The sequence below is a fragment of the Pleurodeles waltl genome, chromosome 10 (genome assembly GCF_031143425.1).
Source record: "Pleurodeles waltl isolate 20211129_DDA chromosome 10, aPleWal1.hap1.20221129, whole genome shotgun sequence".
Classification (NCBI taxonomy): Eukaryota; Metazoa; Chordata; class Amphibia; order Caudata; family Salamandridae; genus Pleurodeles; species Pleurodeles waltl.
The window spans coordinates 576,351,962-576,365,696 of record NC_090449.1 but is presented as its reverse complement, the minus strand read 5'-3'; the positions used below and the strand labels follow the sequence as shown (position 1 = coordinate 576,365,696).

Genomic DNA, 13,735 nt, shown 5'->3' with positions numbered 1-13,735 from the left:
GAGAGGCTGGCATGGCACCCTGAGGGGAGTGCCATGTCGACTTACTCGTTTTGTCCTCACTAGCACACACAAGCTGGCAAGCAGTGTGTCTGTGCTGAGTGAGAGGTCTCCAGGGTGGCATAAGACATGCTGCAGCCCTTAGAGACCTTCCTTGGCATCAGGGCCCTTGGTACTAGAAGTACCAGTTACAAGGGACTTATCTGGATGCCAGGGTCTGCCAATTGTGGATACAAAAGTACAGGTTAGGGAAAGAACACTGGTGCTGGGGCCTGGTTAGCAGGCCTCAGCACATTTTCAATTGTAAACATAGCATCAGCAAAGGCAAAAAGTCAGGGGGCAACCATGCCAAGGAGGCATTTCCTTACACAAACCTTTGCACATATATGCAGTGAGAGGGAGGGATGTGTCCTCTCAGTGCTGGCTCAAATGCATGGAAATGCTAAGAGACCTGTGGTTTATTTTTCAGCCACGTTAGACACTGTTGCTTCTGCGTTGCAAGGCTGCCTTAAATCAGTAGCAGCGGTTAGCACCAGCACAGAGAGGTGTGAAAATATTGTTATGGGTGACCCATTAACTGTGTATGTACCCCATTCGCTCAAGCTTTTGATGACTAGAACAAGAACCCAACACTTAACAAGAAGTCGACTTACTAGGTACATGCAGTTCATGTTGGCAGAAGAAAATGTGATAATCAAACATTGTTGGATATTGAATCCTGCTACTCTGTTGCCAATACTGGGTAAGGGAAGAAATGAAGACTATGAAGGGGACGATGATTGTCTTGATGTTACTGAACTATGTACCAAACCGAGGCCAGACATATGAAATGAACCATTACCTGACTCTGATTATGTCCTTTATGTCGATGGTTCATGTTTGAGAAGCAATGGAGGAAGTCTGAGAGCAGCCTATGCTGTTTGTACTGTTTCTGGAGTTGTAAATGCTTCTTGGCTTGAAGAAATATTTTCTGCCCAAGTGGTTAAACTTATTGCTCTTACTAGGGCATGCTGTGTCTCTGATCAATTGAAAGTGATAATCTTTATCAATAGTCAATACGGCTTTGGTGGCGTTCATGACTTCGGACAACTGTGGTCCCAGCGAGGATTAATGACATCCCCTGGATCTTCGATTTGGAATTACGAACGTGTGAGAAACCTTCATGACGCATTACAATTGTCTGAAAATCTTGCAGTGGTCAAATGTCCTGCACATCGTTTTGCAGATCATCATGTGACTTTGGGCAATAGATATGCCAACGAGGTTGCCAAGTACCTTTCTCATAATGTTTGTACATTTAATGGTGAATTCACAAATGTAGGAATGAATGAGACTAACTTTAACCTTTTGTTGACAACAGCTGATTCTTGGGATGAGGTGAAGAGGCTTCAGGAGGAAGTGACTGAGGAGGAACAACAAAGCTGGATCAGAGCAGGTTGTGTCAAGAGAGATGATGACGTTTGGGTTTCAGGGGATGGACGAGCAGTGTGTTGCCAAATAGTTTGTTACCTCCTATGGCTAGGCATTTCCATGGTCCAGCTTACATTGACAGGGATGCCATAGTGAGATTGTTCAGGCAGGCTTGGTTCAATCCTAGATTCTGATTGATGGCTGAAGTGTTGTGTCACAGGTGCATTATGTGTCAGCAGAACAACTTAGGTAAAATAACTTCAGTTACATTCAGTCACATAGTGAGGCCAGGAGGACGTTTTAACAGGATACACATGATTTCATTGAGATACCTGAGTACAATGGATTGAGGTATGTTCTGGTAATTGTGTGTATCTTTTCCATTTAGGTTGAGGCCTAGCCAAGAAGAAGGAACAATAGTCTTACAGTAGCCAAGTTGCTGTTAAGAGAACTCATATCCAGATTAGGCTTCCCAACTTCTTTGGAGTCAGATCGAGGTACTCATTTCAATAATAAGGTTTTGAGATTGTTGTGTGCAGCATTACAAATGGAACAAAGACTGCATTGCAGCTATACAGCTGAGGCTTCAGGTCTTGTGGAACAAGTGAATGGCACGCTGAAATCTAGACTTGCAAAGGTGTGTGCTTCATCATCTCTATAGTGGTCTGATACTTTGCTTCTTAGGTTGATGAGTGTTCAGAGTGTACCTGATCGAGAGACTGGACTGTCCCCTCACAAAATCTTAACGAGGAGGGTGATTTAACTGAAAACCATTCCTGCAAATTCACTTGTGAATATTACTGATGCTATGATCTTAGATTATTGGAAAGGACTCGCTGATGCAGTGTGTTTCGTGTCTCATCAGGTCAGAGCGGCCAGTGCCTGTCTGCAACAGGAACAGTGCCATGACCTTAGTCCCGGCAATTGGGTCTTGGTGAAGAAACATGTTAGGAAATTGTGCCTGGAACTCCATTGGCATGAGCCTTATCAAGTGATCCTGGTCACAACAACTGTTGTAAAGTGTGGAGGTCTCCCCTACTTGGTTCACGCTTCCCATACTTGCAGAGTTCAGTGGCCCCTGCATGTGGCAGCCCCTGTTCCAGAAGAACCAGTGGTGCGAGAAAGACAACAGGAGCAGAGTAGACAAGCTGTCGGCACAGCACTTAAGCAAAACGAAGGGGGCTTAGAACAAGCCACAACTGACCCTGAAGCAGAAACAATTGGATCTTGTTCTGTGGTGAACAAATCAGAATCAGTCCCTGAGCAAGGAACGAATGCTGGAATTAAGCGAGTGGAAGCAGGAGACCGATGGCTAGAAGGAAGGAAAGAGGGAAAGTGAGTCTGCCTAAAGCACATGCCACCAACCATTGCTGAAGAAAATAAGAACTTATCTTTCTTTTAATATTAGTAGTGCTGTTGATAGGAGCATTTTCCCCTACATTCTCTGTAGATAAAGAATTATGGGCCAGATGTATCATGGAGGCCTTTTGCAATTCGAAATAGCGATTTTTAAGAAATAGCTTTTTCCGACTCGCAAAATGATCACATTTGCGAATCAGTAATAGCGATTTCTTAAAAATCGCAAATGCTATTACCGAATCGAAAATTGTGATACCGGCCACATTCGCACCTATGGGCATATTTGCAATTTTTTTGCATTTCCAAAAATGCGATTTCTTAACCAGAAATCGCAATTTTGGAAATGCAAAACCCCAGGGTCTGCTGCACCCCAAAATAATTTCTTAGGACATGTAAGGTGCACACATGCCAAAAGGGCACGTGTGCTTTACATGTACATTTTAAAAATGCATTTAAAATGCATTTTTAAATTTTGCACATGGTTACCACCAGGTTCAACCTGGTGGTAAATAGCGATTCCTAAATGCCCAAATCACATTTAGGAATGGCTTCATACATGTGCTAAGAAATCGCAAATAAGAAATCCTTATTTGTGATTTCTTATTTAGAGAGTCGCAATTTGCGACTCTCTAAACAGGGTCGCAATTTTAAGGAATCGCTATTTTAGTGATTCCTTAAAATTGCGTTCAGAATGTCTTTCATACATTCTGAACTGGCTTTTTGCATTCGCAAACAGGCATTCGCACTGTTTGCAAATGCAAAAAACCTTGATACATCTGGCCCTATCTTCTTTTGTTTCCTCAAAAACTATTAAGCCTAAGGAAATTAATAAAGTAGATGAGAAAGCACTACACCATATTCCCATGACTTATGGGATTTCATGTAGTCTTTTGTTGAGGTTGTTTTACAGGACAGGACATTATCAGTATTATTTTTCAAATTATGATTTAGTTCTTTCAGAAATCCCTATCATTGATCATTTAAATAGATGCCCAGCTCCCTTGGAAATAAACATAATTGCAAGATTATTTAAACCTGTTGTCACTTTAGATACAGTTCATGCACCTAGACACAATTTAACATGTATGTTGTCAGAAGTGGAGAAGTTTTCAAACTTAGTTGAGGACAGAAGAAGGGATTTGGAAGCTAGTTCAAAACTACATAAGCATTTTCAAAGTCAAAATAAGTTGACTAGAGAAGAAATTGAACATTAATTAGTGGGAAATCTAGCTGTGTTAGCTCTAGAGTGGAAACATAAAGGAAAATGATAATGACAATGTATTTGTGGAACAAAGTGAATGTGACCATGCCTTTGAAGTTTGAGATAATTACAAGTTGTATCTGGATGGAGAGGACGCTGTAATTTCTGGAGTTTATTTTATTTGTGGAGAGCGTGCTTATTTTAAATTGCCAAAGGGATGGTATGGTACAAGTTATTTAGGGTTTTTCCCAAGATTTATCATGCAGAACATCTTAACGATCCTGTTTGGACTAAAGGTTTTAGACCTACACAAGGTGTGAGTGCAGGACAAGTGGTGGGTGACATCTTTGGTGCTCTAATTCCATCTATGGGAGTGATTTTGAATAATTTAAAGATCAGAAGGCTGTCTACTATAGTGGATAAACTAGCCACTAGTACTGCTGGAGTTTTATTGGTTGTAAATTCTGAGATGGTAACAATCAGATCTGTGGTTTTGCAAAACAGGCTTGTTTTAGACATGTTACTTGCAAAAGTAGGTGGGGTTGGTTGCATGCTGAAAGTTGAGCAATGCTGCACTTATATCTTGGGTAATAGCAAGGATTTGGAAAAGTATATTCTGAATAGTTTAGGGTTGACAAAAAACTTGAAGGGATTGGAAGCAGCAGGTGATTGAAAAGCCATTGTAGATGGACTTTCTGCCAAAGGCAAATGGTTTGGGAACATGGGAATTGGAACTGCAGGTTTTATTTTAAAGCCATTGTTGATTATTTCGATAGTGGCAGTAGGTTTTCCAGAGAATGAGGATTCAGTAAGGCAGAAAGAAGAGAGCAGAGATTGAATCGGAAGACTATCAGTGTTAATATTACGATGATATTAAACATTTGGAGGGGTTCAGATTAATGCTTTTCAAAACGACGAGGTTCTACAGAGTCTCATTCCAGAATGAAGTGGGATTATGATTATTTAAAACATCATCAGCGAGAGGGTTGAGAATGCATAACTTGGCTGTGCCATTATGTCTCATAGAACTTGAAATAAGGGAGTGGTTATTTCCTTATGTAAATGTGTGAAAACTGATTTCCACATATCAGGAGTTGCACTGGAATGTATACAAGTTAAGTGCATAGATGATAATACTCCTACATGTAACCCACATTCACTTATCAGTTGCAAATATATTCATGTTAAAGTATTTTACAAATGTTATTTCTATAATCATTTTATATTCACTGTGAAAAATGTATTTAAAATCATTCATTAAAGTACAATCTATATAAACGTTAGCTTAGCTGGAGTGAAGGTCCGAATTTTCCTGTGTTTAATCTTCAACGTGAAAGTTGTTTTATTTCATGTTTCTCTCAGCTGCAGGTGCAGTGGCATGGGTTTGAGACTAATAAGGATTCTATTGTGTAGAAAAGATAGGGGGGACTGAGATGACATGTTACCAAGGTCGAAGACGATTAACGTAGAGTCAGAAATCGAACACCCCTCTGAATTCCTGAGCATGGGAGTGAACCAAAAGATGCTTCAAGGATTTGTTGCTAATTGGGCAGTTGAAAGAGTTTAGTGAAATATTTAATCTGTGATGTCACTCCTTGGCAGAATTGAGATTTAAGAGTGGTATAGTTAACTGGAGGGCAAATTCCCTTTTCTCTCTGAACTGACTGGATCATTCTGGGGGGCAGATCTCTATGTCCAAAGACTTAGCAGCTTTATGCTGCACACACACCTCTCTGGATAGAACCTTCTACTGAAGTTCTGTTGTGCTGATGCTTTTCTCTGAACTCTAGTTAGATGTTAGGATAGCTAGCTATTCAGATCAAATGGTTAGGCAGGAAGGTGTATCTTTAAATCCAAAGCATCATACGCTTTTTCTTCTGTTTTTTATTGCTATTACTGAAATATTAGTTTTCTATATGTTGGTTAAGTTTAGAGTAGTTTGTCGTTTTGATTCTCCTTTGGTGATGGTTTACACTTACACTATGGTTTTGAGATTCATTTGTGTACGTTTCGCTTTGAGTCTGCAATAAGCTTTTAAACTTTAACCTGGTCTCTGAGATTTAATGTGTGGCCAGCAGGTTACACTGTAATTGAAATTTAAGAATGACTTAAAAAATACCTTCTCACTCCTCAGAATACAGGAAAAAATTAATCGAGCTCAAGAGTTTATAAATAGTATCCAGAGCTGGATCAATAGCGACGAACAGCCAGGTAGCAGGGAATGGCATTTACTCCATACAATCTGGGAACTGTATTGTTTCTTAGAGGAAGAACAGCATTTCTGCTTCTGACGGAATTACCTTTTTAGAGATTGTGCCCTCGCAGGAGACTTAACTGAAAAAAAAGATGAGGAATACTTTGACATGACCATTGAGGCCAACGACAAAATAACTTCCTGCCTTCTGCTTACTAACGGGCTTCAGGTTTGTAAGTTAAGAAGTTGTTGGCCACAGCATCATGGTTGCATCCAAAACATCAAATGTAGATGTCATGATAATGCAATGAAGACATTTGCTTCCAGCATTTAAGAAATGATTGGAACACTGAGGGGCAGATTTATGGAAGGTGGCGCTGCACCGAGTGCAGTGCCACTTTCCCTGCGCCCCTTAGCACCTCCCTACCGCCACCATGTGTGCGTCGTATTTGAAATACGGCGCACCATGGTGCAGGGTGGGGGCACTAGCGTCATTTTTCATGCCGCTATTGATGTACTCTGCAGGAATAGAGCCAAAATGTTGGCACTACTCCTGCAGAGTACATAGGGCCCCATTCTAAAGAATGGAAGCCCTCTTTTAACGCATGCTTTTGAGCAGGTGTTAAAAGTGCCGTAAAAAATGTTGCAAGGAAATCTCGTAGATTTCCTTACACCATTTTTCCGGCTTCCTTAACGGGGGAACGACCCCTTTGCGCTACATTATGCCTGGCGCAGCTTAATGTAGCGCAAAGGGTTACTGAGTGGCGCAATGCATGCATTGCGCCAGCCTGTAAATACGTCTCGGGATCTCGGCATCATTGGGCCATATTAACTTAAAAACTAATTATGTTATTGTGGCGCAAAGTGGCACTAGGGCATCATAAATATGGCCCTGAATCCTTCGTGGAGACATCTGACCTAGTTGCTGCATAAGCTGACAAAAATGTTTGTCCGTGAAGCATAGACAGAGCACCAAGGACCCTGTCGAGGTAAGATCATATGTTAACATGTACCCCAGTCCCTCTCTTTATTGCCTTCTCTCACTCCCTATCTCTCTCTCACTATAATCTCTATTTTCATCTTCTTCTCATCTACACTTCATTTTTCAATTGTCTTTGTTTCTTCCCATCTACCTTTTTTTAATTTCTACTACTACACTTCCCACTACATATCTTTATTGTATTAGTTACACTATCACTCTCCATCTTCTTCTCTGGCTCTTAATTCAAGCCATATCTTGAATGACTTCTTGATAGTTTCCTACCTACTTTTAGCAGAGATAACATGCGAAACCACGTTCTTCCCAACTCGGTAATTACACCCTTTTATTGTTATTGGAGGCTTTCTGCCTCACACAGATACAAAATAAGTGAAGTCAATTGGGTTATGCACTGTAAACAGCAGGACAAACTGAATAGTCAATCAAAGTGCACTTACTGGCTTGCCATTGTGCTTAGAATGTATGGAGTGGCTTGTTAAATTTCAATTCGTTATCATGTCGTACTTGGATGTCATATGATGATTGGGCATTTCTAAACCCAATTAATGTACACCTGCCTGATTTATAATTTGGTGACAACGAGAAAATTGGCATTAACTAATATGGTTTCTTGTCCAAAACCAGATATCAAAAGAGTTACTTAAAAGATCACTCCATCAATTTTACTGTGAGTGACATGCACGTCAACGTGATCATCCGTAAGACTCTGGGGAATACTCTTGATTTGTCTTAGTACCTTTTGTGGTGATCTGGGCGACGGTCTTATCATCCTTGGACTCACAGGAATACTCTCCTTCGTCTTCTGCCCTCACTCCTGAAATTGTGAGAATCCGTTTGACACCCTCAGCGCGGATCTGGCAACGTTTGCTAGGCTTGAGTTCCTTTCCGTTCCTGCACCAAAGGACGTCACCCTTCGCCTGCCCCAGTTCACAGGAAATAGAGATGGTCCCCCCTATCTCAGCGCAAATGGCTTCCAATTTCTTTGCAAAATTTACAGGCACTTCTGAAAGAATTCAAGCACAACAGGTTACAGAATATAATTCGATTTATGAAGTTTACTGATATTTTATTATTGCTTTCTTTAGATGCCATGCTAGAGAAAATACCAAGATCCTGAAACGAGTCGGTAATGGAATTAATAATGTAGACTGTATGTTAAATTACTGAAGACTGTGGAATCACAACGTACTAACCTCTTTCTCAACAAAAAAAACTCGAGCATATAATGTTGACGGGTTACTTAAGCAAGTAATGTTGACGGGTTACTTTAATGCAGTAGAATGAAAGCATTTTAAGAACATTTTGGTGCACCCAAAACCCTATTTTATTAAGTAAGTCTGATGATAAAAATGATAAAGAACGGAGAATGTTTGATTTCAGATATCTGTAGTGACCTGTTTTTTGTTGGCCCTGTAGTACCATTAGTCACTAGTGTAACAGTGAAACGAGACCAGATAGTAGAAGATGCTTTGGAAATGTAGTAAGGTTTCGTAGACATCACTTGCACCAAAAGTGCATAAATAGTGTTTGTTCATAAGAAAATGTGTGTGGAGAGAAATTGGAATTTATGGTCATATTAAAATTACGACAACAGCTCTTCTGTTCTATTTGTGTTTACCGAATGCACTTTTGAACACATTATACATATTCCTCTACATTTTTGGTATTGGTAATGTTACACATAAAAAATTGAAGTACCCCATGTAGCATAAAATGTCGAAATTCCCCAATCAAAATACCGAATACTACGAAAATTCTAGCCCAGGGACAAGCCTGTCCAGCGGGTTTTACGGACAAACTCGTAATAACTATCTAAATGTATTCTTCAAATGCACAGCATATTCACTGCTTTTGCACATTTAACACAGTGTTTTTGAATGTAAGTGCAAATCTTGGGGTAAAAAGAAGAGTGTCAGAGAATTGCTAAGACATTGGCACATTTTGTCCTTAGCCAAAAAGTAAAGCCTTTTTGGATACTCACAAAACGACGAACACACTCTTTCCATACTTACATGTGGGATAAAGTTAAAACTCAATGACAGTAGTGTAAAGTGTGCCAAAAATGCCATTAAAATGCATTCATCCTTGTTGCTGCTCAAAATGTCTCTCCGAATGCACAGCGTGTATGTAGAACCTTTACACACGAAACCTAATACCAAGTATGCGACTCTATTGTTGTACCACGCAAACATGATTAGCGTGACCTAAAACATACACTTAGGGGGTCATTACGACCTCAGCGGACTTTTCAAAAGACCGCCGAGGCCGCGGGAGACAGAATACCGCCATTGCCGTTGGTATTTCTGTCTCCCTATTATGACATTTCCGCTGGGCCAGCGGAAATGTCACATCAACATTGCAGCCGGCTCGTAATAGAGCCGGCGGCAATGCTGATGTGCAGCGTGTGCAGTAGCACCTGTTGCGCATTTCAGTGTCCGAAATTCGGGCAGTGAAATGCGCGACGGGGCTATGCATGGGGGCCCCTGCACTGCCCATGCCAAGTGCATGGGCAGTGCAGGGGCCCCCAGGGGCACCCCAAGTCCCCTTACCGCCGGCCTTTCCATGGCGGTGTGTACCGCCATGGACAGGCTGGCGGTCGGGGACTCGTAATCCCCAGGGCAGCGGTGCTGGCACCGCTGCCCTGGGGATTATGACCGCCAGGCGGAATCCTGGTGGGAAAATGGAGGGGCCGGCGGTATGGCCGTGGCAATTCCGCCACAGTCATAATTGCTGGCGGAACACCGCCAGCCTGTTGGCGGTGTTACCGCCAACATACCGCCGGCCGCCAGGGTCATAATGACCCCCTTAATCCTACACTGAAGCAATAGTTTTATAATGATGCTAGGCGAAGTACTTCATTGCTATACAGGTCAACCTACGTCCCAGCTTGGTCGCTCCTCCTATAATTAAAATGTTATGACCCCCTTTTAAAGGGGAAAGGTTACTCTTATGGTGACTCTCTACTCTTACTCTGCAGTCTTTCTCCCTATATAAACTATGTTGGTTCGCTGCCACCTACTCACAGGGCTGAAATCCATTAGAAAAGCTGTTACTTCAGGGCTGTGCATAACAGAACCACTGCAAATGTGTGCATTGTATGCTACATGCACCCTTTATTGTACTTATGTGCACCCTCAGCAGTGCCCTTCTTGAAAACAAGAGCCAATCAGTGTGTGTGGTATGGCCGTTGGCCAAGTGGTTAGTGGGAGAGTGTTTATAATGGCAAAGACCCATTGCATTAAGAGTTACAGTAACAATTAAGGCAATTTATCCCGTTTCTATGTCTGGGCACTTTCACTTACATGCGGACAGATTTCTTTTTTTTTTTTTAACTTTCTTTTTATTGATAATAACACAATGGGATACAAAGTCAGTGGGATCAGGGTCCCGTCATTTGAAAATAATTGCACATCAGAGATATTAGAAAGCTAAAGAAATTGAAAAACGCATAAGGCACAAACAAGGTATCATTCGTAATTTGAAAACCTGAGGTAGAGTTCTCTTCCAACATATATTAGGCGATGTGGGGAGTTTAAAGTAGATGAAGATATAAGGGTAGAGAGTAGGTTGTACCTGCTCAGACGGGGGAACAGGGGAGTGCCGCCTTGGGAAGAACGTGGCGTCGCATTGATAGTGTGTCTCAGGGTGTCAATTACCAAAAGAGGAGGAGGGGGTGTCGCTGCGCGGATGATGGGTGTTGCGGCTCTTGTCAGCTCTGTGGCCAGTTTCAGCTGAAGCCAGGTGTCTGTCGAACGACATAGGAGTAAGGATCTACCACGGAGGTCTGTTTGGAGTATTGCTGGAGGGCAACATGCAGACTCTAATGGGTTTTTAAAAAGAGACGTGGAGATAAGGGGCGAAGGGGAGAGAGAGAGAGAGAAAGAAAGAAAGAGGGAAAAAGAAAGAGAGAAGAAGGAACAGTAGGAGAAGGAAAGGGAAGGAGGGGAAGGAGAGAAAAAAAGGGGGAGAGGAAAAGAAAAGAAAAGAAGAGAAAGGAGAAGGGGAAACAAGGAGGGGAAGAGGGGCAAAGTGTGCAGAGGGAGAGGGAAGTACGAGAGCGAGGGTAGGGAAGCGAGGGGGAGAGGGGGAAAAAGACGAATGTGGGGGAGGGGAGGGAGAGGGAAGGAAGGAGGGGACAGTGGTGGTTCCGGGTAGGGCACTATTGCCCCCTTATAAGGAAGGGAGCACATACCTGTATGAATATTTGAGCTTGATCTTGTAGGTTATTGATGATTCGTTCATGTGTAGCAGTGCGGGTCATGGCTGTGATCCATTACTCCGGGGTTGGGGGGGTCTCTGACCGCCAGTGTCTGAGTATGCAAATTTTTGCAGTAGCTAGCGCTGTGTGCAACAGTCTCTTGTGTGGTCTAGAGAGGTCTGGTAGGGAGGTCGTATCTTGCAGAAGTATGAGGGCAGGAGAAAGTGGTGACAGAAGTGACATTACTTCAGCCAGAGTGGTGCTCACAGCATCCCAGAGCGGTCGTACTGTTCTACAGTTTATCAAGATATGCATCAGGTCACAAGATGTCTCTGACATCGCCAGCAGTTCGCGTGTGGGAGGAGTCCGATCCTATGTAGTTTCGCTGGGGACCAGTGCCAGTCGTGTAAAATGTTGAAGAGGCAGAATTTCAAGCGTGCCTCCCAGGTACCTGTATCTAGTGCCTCTAGGATAGCTTCCCAATCATCTGGGTCTAGATCCTGCTGCAGCCGGGTTTGCCATTGTACGCGTAATTTGTCCAAGAGCGGCTGGGAGTAGAGTCGTTGAATAATTAGATCATAGAGGCCCGACATTACTCCCTTGCATTGCCCCCATTGCTCCAGGTAGGCCACTGTCGGTGAAGGCAGAGATCCCCGTAGGGGAGGTGTATTCCCCCGGGAGAGGCAGTGCTTAAGTTGCATATATCTCCATTTCTGGTTCGGGTGCAGGTCGAATTCCTCCCGCAGCTTGGGGAAGGGTTTGAGCACATCATTTTCTAGGACCTGTGAGAGGGTGAGGATGCCTGCCTGTTTCCATTGCGGCCAATGGAGTACCTCGCCACCTATGCGTAGGCCACTGTTGTGCCACAGGGGCTCTTGGGCATGTATGCGGGGGTGAACCCTAAACAGTCGGTGGGCTCTTCGCCAGGATGCCCTGGTCGCCGCCAGGATAGGTTTCACCGAGTTAGTGGCTGGGAAGTCTGCACGGTAGGGTCCACCAAGTCTTTCATTCGCAGCCAGGAGTCATTTTTCCACTGCTATCCACAAGGGGGGGTCTGGTATATTCGATAGTGTATTGGATAGCTGAGACATTTGGAGGGCTAAAGAGTAGTGTTCCACCGATGGGAGTCCCATTCCCCCATTTATACGACGGGCCAAAAGTTTAGCTGGTGATAGCCGTGGTCGCATTGTGCCCAACACGAATGATCTAATTAGCGCATCGATGCCTCGTAGTATAGAAAGGGACACTTGTAAGGGGAGGAGACCCAGGATATAGGTGAAGCGGGGTACCGTCACCATTCTAACCGCTTGTACTCGGCCCCACATGGAGAGGCCTAACTGGGTCCATTTCGCACAGTCCAGTTTCGCCCGTGTGATGAGAGGGTCAGTGTTGTCCACCACCATGTGTGCCAGACCTGGGTTAACAAGCACTCCCAGGTATTTAAGACGTTTTGGCGTCCACCGAAATGGGTAGCCTAGGAGTGCTGCTTTTGTGGTTACTCGCGATAGCGGAAGTGCCTCGCTTTTGTCCCAGTTAATGCGGTATCCCGAAAGGGCTGCAATGTCCTTGACTACCTCTATTAAGGCCAGTATGGATCTTTCCAAGTCCGTGAGTGTTAAGAGGATGTCGTCAGCGTAGAGGTATATCTTGGAGGTGCCTTCGGGTAGTGGTAGGCCGGTTATGGAGGGGGAGGACCGAATGGCTGCCGCCAAGGGCTCCATTGCCAGAAGGAACAGGAGAGGTGAGAGGGGGCACTCCTGCCGTGTACCCCTCCGGATAGGAAAAGGATCCGAGAGGAAGCCCCCGCAGTTGACTCTGGCCGCGGGCTGATCATAGAGCAATCGTACCATGGAGATAAATTTGCTGCCCAGACCAAATCTCTCCAGGGCCGCGAATAGGTAGGGCCATTCTATGCGATCGAACGCCTTTTCGGCATCTAAGGACAAGGCCAGTGCCGACTCCGGGGAGTCTCTGGCCGCCCATAAGGTGTGGCATAGGGTTCGTAGATGGTTCCTAGATGTGCGGCCCGGCACAAACCCCACCTGTGTATAGTGTATTAAGGACGGGATTACTTTTCGTAATCTATTTGCCAGGACACTTGCTAGAATTTTGATGTCCCCGTTTAGTAGAGAGATGGGCCGGTAGCTGCCGCATAATAAAGGGTCTCTCCCAGGCTTCGGTATGACAGCTATTGTGGCATTATTGGATATGGCCCCTAGTGTCTGTGTTTCGCAGGCTTCATTGAGGGCTTCGCATAAAATATCGATCCCCTCTGTCCCTACCCATTTATAAAATTCTGCCGGGTATCCGTCCTCCCCAGGTGATTTGTGGTACGGGAGGTCAGAGATGACTTTATCTATCTCCTGTCTGTTTATT

The 13,735-nt window shown here is 43.8% G+C and overlaps 1 protein-coding gene across 2 annotated transcripts in view; it reads right to left on the bottom strand.

Annotated features, from left to right (window-relative positions):
- OBSCN (obscurin, cytoskeletal calmodulin and titin-interacting RhoGEF) overlaps positions 1-13,735 on the bottom strand; it is a 1,961,032-nt gene that overhangs the window by 1,584,074 nt on the left and 363,223 nt on the right. For both annotated transcript variants that reach the window (XM_069211034.1, XM_069211033.1), the window contains one exon: positions 7,898-8,164. In XM_069211034.1, coding sequence (XP_069067135.1) covers positions 7,898-8,164 — 267 coding nt within the window. The remainder of the gene's footprint in view (positions 1-7,897; positions 8,165-13,735) is intronic.